This window comes from Argentina silus (genome assembly GCF_951799395.1).
Source record: "Argentina silus genome assembly, chromosome: X".
NCBI lineage: Eukaryota > Metazoa > Chordata > Actinopteri > Argentiniformes > Argentinidae > Argentina > Argentina silus.
Window position 1 is genome coordinate 42,592,159 of NC_139653.1, and position 10,049 is coordinate 42,602,207.

The window sequence follows — 10,049 nt, forward strand, 5'->3', positions numbered from 1 at the left end:
ACACACTGAGGAAAGGAAACCAGATTCTGGCTGACTACACTTCTCATACTGTAAGAGCAGCTGAGGAAAACCATATTGTTGTCAAGTAAAACTACAAAATAACTTCTGCCTAATATAGCCTATTCAATGACAGAACGTAAGAATGTGAGCTGGGGGTTTAAAGAAAATGTCAAACTACAATATTATTCTGCTGATATAAGAGATGTATTTGGAATGCAATGAGACAAACTGTTATTGAAAATCACATTTGATAATTCTGTTCCTATTTCTCTACTCTACATGTTAATGTGGGTGGGCCAAACCTACACTCTGACTATACGATTGTTTACAAGGGACTTCAGATATCTTTTTATTTATTTATCAGAACCTATCTTATTTAGTCATTTCTCAATAGTTTGGCGGTAGCCTAAAACCTTCTCCTCCGGCCTCTAAGGGCTAGTCTAATCTGCATAGAGGAATGACAAACATTCTAGAGCTCAAGCAGGGGGAGGTTACGTAGTGGTTTAGTTTATAGGCACAGCGAAGTTTCAAACAACTCAACCCAGCAAGCGGCCACGGAGCTGAGGTAGTTGAAATGAACTTTCGGATAAGGCGATCGCGGGGATTTAGTAGAGAAAGTTCCACGGGGACTGCGTGATCGCTGGTTCGGTCCGTCGGGACGGAGACAGAATGGGTCAGACCTCCGTCTCCACCTTGTCTCAAAATGCGAGTGGTGAGTCTCAAGATCGATCCTCTCGTCGTTCACGCGCATTCCGCTATCTTATTGTTTCAGAACTTCATATCTGTCTGATTTCATCGTATTTTTCTAAAAACAACTTTACCCGCATAATCATATACAAACAAGTTAGTTTGGTTATAGATAGTATGTTTTTACAATTGTCTTTTATTCCTGCAACATCCCTATGGGCACGCGGTGTTTTCAATAGGCAATTCAATGTAAGCGATAGGGGTTTGATCAATTTCAAGTTCAGTAGGCCCATGACGTTCATGGTTTTAGCTGCCCTCTATGATCAATACTGACGTCCCAAATATGTCGCCGCATCAGATTATGAACAAGACACAACCGGAAAGTGAAAGCCTAGTATGAGGTGCACTATAGTGCTTTGTAAGGAAGTAAAGTGTTACGTCGTTGCCGCTGAATTATCTGCATGTAGCAAGATGTTCACTGTTCATCTGACTTCTACTGTCATACTTTTAGAATTGGATACAGTCTGTAACGGGTTGGCCTTATCAGTTATAGAAGAGACATGAGTTATAAGTTATCTTTGAGAACCATTATCAAGAGCCTGCCTTCAATAAAACCCAATCTCTAATGGCAGTTGACTGCATGAGCAGTATTTGTGCAACAGGGGAGGTTGGTGGAGGCAGAAATCGGAGGACGGGCTCATTGTAATGCATAGAACGGAATTTGGAATTGTATCAAACACGTGTTTGATATCATTCCTGATTCCGTTCCATACATTAATTGACCTAAAGCCTTGTTTTAGCTAACACTAGTGCTTTCAGTTCAGTCGGCTAAGATGGTCAGTCAGTCACCCAAAGTGGCGAGCTACCACTGAGCAGAGACCTGCAGTACATTACAACAACATAGGGTAGGAGAAGTGTTAGGTACAGAAGGCCTCAACAGTCACCAGGCCTTCTTGCAATAGCCTGGGGACGTTCACTAACCACTTATCCTAACCACTCCTCATGAACGAACTCTGCAGTGGCCTACAGTACAGCAACACAGGGTGGAGAAGTATTGTGACAGGTACAGTAAACCTATCCCCTAACCACTGATCCCTCCCAACCCAACCACACTCCTTATTAAACAGTACTAACAACAGAGAGCCAGACTCTTTACTCCGCTGTTCCCTCTCTGTAATAATTTATTAGACTAACTGTTACCGGCTTTATTAGACTAACTGTTACCAGCTATGGCAGTCACTCTCATTACCACAGCTATATACACACAGTTCCCTCCTTGTCCTCTCCTGTCACACCTACACGGTGGATAATCGTATCTTCAGTATAATCATTTGGATAGATAAGAAATAGGCCTACTATCCATTGACTCCAGTCCTTATATGTTTGGTAGATGCTAGTGAATCCTCGATTCCCTATGGGATCCTAAAATCCCCCCCCCTGCCCCTTGTTTAGGTGGTTCAGCCCGGCCCCCACACCCCCTCCCCGCCCCCCTAGTGACTTCAACTGAGGAAACCTCTCCCTGTTTCCTCCTGACTGTGTTGTTCTGTTGCCCCTGGCACATATAGCAAGACAATGGGAAAAACATCTGGTGAGCGAGTGAGCGAGCGTGCGTGGAGGGAGGGAGGGAGGGAGGGCAGCATGAGAAGCACAGATGGATGTGAAGCATAGTAATGGTTTTGGATTCAGCGTGCATTGTGCCGTTTGAGAAACCTGTTTTATAATCCAAGCAATGTTAAACGTTACACATTTCCACTGACGTCATTCTGTCTGAGTCACAGTTTTAAAATAAACTTGATAAACAACTTCAGAATGTCAGCCTGTAGTTTAGTGAAAAGTGTCTGAGCCGTGGACCCCGCGGAACTGAGAGCTGAGTACTAACATGTTCCACACCGGCCCAGATTGACAAACATCGCTGGAACAGGAAGTTGAAATGAAACCACCAATAAAGTATTTGTTGAAAGTCTTATAGCCATTACATCATAATAGCTTATGTCCCTGAAATGTTTTCACTTTGTCTCTTCAGAGCATTTAGTACTGATGGCATTTATTATTCAAGGCAATCGAAACTCTCAAATGCATCTGTACATTCACAGGTACTTACACTGTCTTGCTGAAGTGTCGTGTGACATTTGTTATGGCAAGCTGTACAAGCGGTACAAGACAAGTCCCTCCACCTTACTCAGAAGGGATGCAACATTGGAGCTGGGGTGACTAAATGTGTCTATATCCCTTTAAAACGTATCTTTTATCTCTAAGCAGTTACAGTGGTGCTGCAGGTCCAGTGTTTGATCCTTAGTGAGTAATACTCCTACCTACCTCAACATCGCCTGCTACCTGGCTGCGTTAGCTGCCTACACACAACAGACTGTTAGTGACACAGAGCTAAATAGTCCCTGTAGATTTAAGTTTTATTAATTCACCTCTGTGTTCTCTTGGATTTTGATTGGCTTAGGAGAAATGCACCTTTGGCTAAAGGCCATTTTAGGAATTTATGATATTGGCATTGGCATACTATCTGAACAGGATGTCATGAATGGAACTGGAATGCAGGGCTCCAGTTTCCTGTGTAAATTAAGTTAACTTGTCCAAAAACTAAAGATGGAATGACATGCCAGACATGACATTTAAAAGATCTGTACTGTTAATGTCAATGTCCTGGCCTCTTGGCCTTTTTGTGGACTGAATTCAGAGCCCTGTCCTAATTCTGATTCTCCCTAGGCCTATTGTACTCGTCAACCCTCTCCCCCTCCCTCTCTTTCTCCTCTCACTCACTCCTCTCCTCCATCTCTCTCCATCTACCGCCCTCTCTCTTCCCATGTCTCTCTTTCCTCTCCCCCTCTCTCTTTATCCCCCCTCTCACTCTCTCTCTTTCTCCTCTCCTCCTTCTTCCTCTCTCTCTTCTCTCCTGTCTCTCTTTTCTCACTTCTTCTCCCTCCTCTTTTTCACCTCTCTCTTCTTTCTCACCTCTCTCCCTCTCCACTGACTGAACAGAAACAAGTGAGTCCATTGTGTGTGTGTGCTGTCCCTTAGTAGTTTTATTTGAGTGCCTAATGGTGATAATTGTGAACATTACAGTTTTTCCTGTCATTAAGCCACACAAAGAGGCAGCTGAAACGACTCCATTGTTCTCATTTGATATCAATCTGAGCTGAGACCACAGCATCCATGGGATCGGAAGCTCCGCTGGGAGAGCAGCTGGAGAAGGACGGGCGCTACCTCCTTGTGTTTGTTTGTTTGTTTGTTAGCTCTTAGCATTGGGAATATCAGGCTGGTGAATGAAAGATATCTGTGTGTGTGTGTGTGTGTGTGTGTGTGTGTGTGTGTGTGTGTGTGTGTGTGTGTGTGTGTGTGTGTGTGTTTGCATGCATGCATGCCTGTGTGTGTGTGTGTGTTTCAGAGAGGTAGAGAGATAATCTTAGATTAGCTTGATTGTTAGAGTACTGTAGGTCAACAAGGCTTGGTTATTAGCTTATCATAAGCTTGATTATCAGTGTACATGAGGTTAGCCTCCACTTTAACCTTTATTAATGTTTGATTAGATAAATGATTGTGATTACACTAGAGATATGACAGTGCTATGCTTCCCCCACTGTTTTGCTACCTATTGTTTTGTGACTCGTGTTGGTGAGAATTAGTTTAATTAGTTTAATCAGCATGACATTATGATGTTGGAGACTGTCAGTGTGTAGGAATGAGAATAGGAGCAGATTGCTTGATAAATGCAGTGCTTTTACAGCTTTACTACACAGATACAGAGCATTATGTGAAGTGTGACAGCAAAGTATAATGGGAAAGTATATATATATATATATTTATTTACTGTCATTCTCTGCTCTTGCTCTGTATCGACCAGTGGAGGCTGGTGGAGGTAGAAATCGGAGGACGGGCTCATTGTAATGCATAGAATGGAATGAGGAATGGTATCAAACTCCATTTCATGCATTACAATGAGCCCGTCCTCTGATTTCAGCCTCCACTATTATCGATGCACAGCATGTGAAGTTCTATCTATATAGCCTATAATTATAGGCTGTCACACTGTTGCCCTTTAAACTAGACAGTATCCTGCTTTGTCTATCTGGTGATTCATGGGGATAAGCAATTATCTGTGTTCATGTGGTTGTCGTTTCCATTTGATTGCACTGATATTTGTCAACCTGTCATGTGTAATGATAGGCTAGATGTTGTGTACAGTGTGTGTGTGTACTGTCAGGATGTTTGAACTAAGAACTGATCCTCAGCTGAAAGGACGGGTGGTAAATACATCGGACTGATAAAAAACAGATGTCACCAATTTGGGTTATTAACCTGTCTGGAAAATTCTATTTTATTTTATGCTCTTTATTATTATTTTGTATTTATTTATTTATTTATTTATTTACACAAAATAGATTCATGATGTGACATGAAGAGTCACCAAAAAATAACAATGTGCAGGAGAGGACCCATACGGCCGATAAATGTTTAAGTTGACCCAATGATCAATATAATGGGTGTTCCAGTCAGGGTACAATAGGTGCTCTGGCGTATAATGGTTCGAACGGCCAGTTATTCAGTCAAACCACAAACCTAGCTGTGAGCAGTCTCACCTCTGCTAGACTAATATAAGCATAGCTACAATGGTGGTGCTGTTGGAGATCATACACTCCTCCCACTTCCCCTCACAGCTATCAACCACCAGCTTTAACCACTAACTGATCTCACTATGAAAGCATCAGTGCTGCCTGTGTGGCTAGTTATTTGTAATCTGCAAGAGCTCAACGATACTCAGTAGTAGAGTTTATGCTTTGCAGACTCAATCTCTATTCAGAGTTTTTATAGAAAACGTTTTATTTTTTATTCATACTTTATTTATACTTTTTATCTTACTGAGACCTGAGTCTCTTATACAGAAGAGACATGGGGATAAAAGAAACATACAGAAAGACAAAATCATACAATATTTCAAGGAAAGAAAAGCAAAGGGAAAAAAAGTGGAAATCTACAAAATAACAACAATGATATAAATCCTTAAGACATAAGCACAACCGAGATTTTAAAAAGTTAGAACCTTTCCTTGATTCAACTACTTTAGGTAGGTAATATGTTGAAGATGCTAATAAATAGATTCTGTATGAGATTAGCAGGCAGCTTTGTTCAGAGTGTTTGTATTTTCAACCCCCTCCTACCAACCCCCCATGGATGTGTTGAATGTTGTATGAAGCCTGAGGCTTGAGATATATCTGGAGTGTGTATGTGTACGTGTGTACGTGCATGTGTGTGTGTGTGTGTGTACACGTGTGTATTTGTGTGTGTGTGTGTGTGTGTGTGTACACATGTGTATTTGTGTGTGTGTGTGTGTGTGTGTGGGTGTTTGTGGGTGTGTGTGGGAGTGTGGGAGTGCGTCAGAGGGCCCCTCTAAGGCTGATGTTGACCGCTGAGCCGTGCCTTGTCTTCATGTCTGTCCCCTTCTCATACTGTACCAGATCACACATCTTCTGCTGTAACACAGAACTGCTAATGAATCCATTATAATTGGACCATGACTCAAGGTTGTCACAAGGTAGCCCCCTGAGACACGTACAGTAACTGTGTCGCCCTCAGAGACTTGGCCTAATGGTAGATGCTTGGATCCTTCACGTGGGAAACCTGGGTTTGAACCCCACTTGCCACAGTTAGAAGTGATATGACATCCATGGTCTATTTTACACCTGACTTTGGTGTGTCTCTCCTCTGTGTTGGTGTAACGGGCTTATGATAATGTACTGTAGATCCCTGTGCTGGTGTAACAGGCTTATGATAATGTACTGTAGAACCCTGTGCTGGTGTAATGGGGTAATGTAGATAATGTAGTGTAACTGTAATAATAATAATAATATAATATATGCCATTTAGCTGACGCTTCTATCCAAAGCGACTTACATTACATCGAGGGCGTACATTTTTCAGTATATATGGTCCCAGTGGGAATTGTAGTATTGTTATGTGGCCATTATACATTTGATGCTCAAGCTACTGCTAACTTTTGAAATTACACTTCAGAAATCCCTGAGCTTTTTAAATTCTTTCCCCGACATATTGCAGACATTGAACTGTGTGGAAACGACCTGTTGACCTGCTTATCTTAATCCTGTTACCCTAAGATTATACTAGCACAAAATGTTGGTACTGTAGGGTAGTGGTACCTCACCAAAAGCAACGCCATGTTTGCAGGAGTGAACAGCCTCATGCACTGCTATTACCTCTACCCAGCTACAGTATCAAAGATTTTTTTCTGCAGGACTTTCCCTGACTCTTGTGTTGTTGATGGTTATTCCTCTGTGTCAGAGGGAAAGTCCTATGTGCAGAGCTCCTCTCTCTTTCTTTCCCTCTCCCTCCCTCCCTCCCTCCCTCCCTTCCTCCATCCCTCTCAGTCTCCTCCCAGGGCTGTGTTTGGACAGGCTGTCCTTCACTTCCCCTCCCTCTTGTCCACACAGACCCAGGGTTTATAGACAGACACAGACCCAGGGTTTATAGACAGAGACAGACCCAGGGTTTATAGACAGAGACAGTCCCAGGGTTTATAGACAGAGACAGACCCAGGGTTTATAGACAGACAGACACAAACCCAGGGTTTATAGACAGACACAGACCCAGAGTTTATAGACAGAGACAGTCCCAGGGTTTATAGACAGACACAGACCCAGGGTTTATAGACAGAGACAGACCCAAGGTTTATAGACAGAGACAGTCCCAGGGTTTATAGACAGAGACAGACCCAGGGTTTATAGACAGAGACAGTCCCAGGGTTTATAGACAGACACAGACCCAGGGTTTATAGACAGAGACAGACCCAAGGTTTATAGACAGAGACAGTCCCAGGGTTTATAGACAGAGACAGACCCAAGGTTTATAGACAGAGACAGTCCCAGGGTTTATAGACAGAGACAGACCCAGGGTTTATAGACAGAGACAGTCTCAGGGTTTATAGACAGAGACAGACCCAGGGTTTATAGACAGAGACAGACCCAGGGTTTATAGACAGAGACAGTCCCAGGGTTTATAGACAGAGACAGACCCAGGGTTTATAGACAGACAGACACAAACCCAGGGTTTATAGACAGACACAGACCCAGAGTTTATAGACAGAGACAGTCCCAGGGTTTATAGACAGACACAGACCCAGGGTTTATAGACAGAGACAGACCCAAGGTTTATAGACAGAGACAGTCCCAGGGTTTATAGACAGAGACAGACCCAGGGTTTATAGACAGAGACAGTCTCAGGGTTTATAGACAGAGACAGACCCAGGGTTTATAGACAGAGACAGTCTCAGGGTTTATAGACAGACACAGACCCAGGGTTTATAGACAGAGACAGACCCAGGGTTTATAGACAGAGACAGACCCAGGGTTTATAGACAGAGACAGACCCAGGGTTTATAGACAGAGACACTGCTTATTTACAGTAGCTAGCACAACACAGAAGATGGAACTGAACTTCCATTGTTCACTATAGAATAAGAGTTCTAGAGAAGAAGAGAGTTCTATCTCACTGTGCTTCCTTTTCCAGTCTAAAACTATAAAGCCAAGATGTCCTTCTGTAGTCAAAAAGATAAGATGAAAATTACCCCCCAAGATGTCTTCTGGGGTAATAAAAAAAAACAATTCTGTAACTTAGCTTCAAACGCACTCCCCCTGGCTGGAAACTCATAGTTTTTTGGAATCACTGAATTAAAAATAAAATACCCAGGATGACATCATAGGGGGTCATTCTTAGGAGCTTTTCTTCTTATCTTTTTGACTACAGAATATAGAAAATCACAGTTTTCACATATATGTCTGGTATGGTGCTGGAGATGATGAATATGAGTTTAAAAAATCTGTTAAGTGTAACTTCTGCTATTAGGTAAAAAACTGCAGTAATACAGTAGGCCTCCCTCTAGACAAAAACATTTATCTATTAAGATGATCTATTATCTATTTTTGCTTAATATTATTTATTAAGCAAAAATAGAAACATCAGTTTAAAATGTCAAAGTCATATGTACTGGGATACAGGGGAGTGTATGACAGTACAATGGCATTCTTACTGCTTCCAGCTCTCCTCATCAAAAACACAAAAACAGAATACAGCAGTAACACAATAATACAGTAACATGGCTACACAGTAATGCTGTGTACCAGGGGAGGACAGGTTTATTGTAATGCCTGGAATGGAATATGGAATGGTATCAAACATGTCTGTCATTCCTATACCATTCCTCATTCCATTCCATTCATTACAATGAGCCTCCACCAGCCCCCCCTGCTGTGTACAGTGTATAACACAAAGTACAGTATGAGTGTGTCGTGTAGAGAGAAGACCGAGATGGAGGAAGTGCCACACCTCCTCTCTTTCCCTCCGAATTGATATGCTATGCCCCATCCTTTCCCCCTCCTCAACGTTCCAATATGCCCCCACCCCCTTCCCCTGTCAATGTTCCGATACGTACCCCCCCCCCTTTCCCCCCTCCTCAACGTTCCAATATGCCCCCCTCCCCTCAATGTTCCGATATGTCCGCTCCCCCCCCCCCCCCCCCCCTTTCCCTCTCAACGCTCTGATATGCTTCCCTCCTGTCGTTGCATGTTCCTCCGGGCTTCTGACTTTCAAACAGGAAGGGGAAGGGCTAGGAAAGGACATGGATCTGGTCATCGTGGCCAACCGCAGGAACACACAAATCACTGAGAAATCAGAAATGACACTGCAAGCTAACTTACCATTGAGCAGGACTGTAGTAGGCTTCTACTGAGGAATAGGCCTATTTATTATACAGTATAGTACTTAACATTGCCCATGAGGACTCTCCTAGTTGAGTGTATGAACTGATGAACTCATCTGCAGTATATTGTGTTGCTTATTACTGTAAGTCAGTATCACAACTCTCAAGACGCTGGACTGAAGAGAGTTTAACATAAGCATTTTGCACTTAGTGGCTATCATATATCCAAACAAACATCATGTGCAAACAAATGTTCCAGCATTTATAGAGCTCCCTGCTGTTGTGTGTGATTATCTGTCCTCTAGTTGACCAGGTGTGTCTGTGTGCGTGTGTTTTCTCCACTAGTTGAGGGACTGGAGAAAGGCTCCCTGGCCAACTGTGACGTGGTGGTGGGCGGGACTACCCAGACTCCTCCCCTGAAGCAGAAGGGGAAGCTGTCAACAATCGGGAAACTGTTCAAACCCTGGAAATGGAGGAAGAAGAAGACCAGTGACAAGTTCCAGGACCTATCCAAAGGTGTGTGTGTGTGTGTGTGTGTGTATGTGTGTGTGTGTGTGTGTGTGTGTGTGTGTGTGTGTGTGTGTGTGTGTGTGTGTGTACGTTTGCGTGTGCATGCGTGCATGCGTTTGTGCGTGTGTGTGCG

General features: G+C 43.1%; 1 protein-coding gene across 1 annotated transcript in view; it reads left to right on the top strand.

Annotated features, from left to right (window-relative positions):
• The first annotated feature begins 597 nt into the window (after positions 1–597).
• Positions 598–10,049, top strand: part of phactr2 (phosphatase and actin regulator 2) — a 23,014-nt gene continuing 13,562 nt past the window's right edge. Inside the window, exons 1-2 of the mRNA XM_083694735.1 lie at positions 598–712; positions 9,752–9,922. Coding sequence (XP_083550861.1) covers positions 670–712; positions 9,752–9,922 — 214 coding nt within the window. The 5' untranslated portion in view covers positions 598–669. The remainder of the gene's footprint in view (positions 713–9,751; positions 9,923–10,049) is intronic.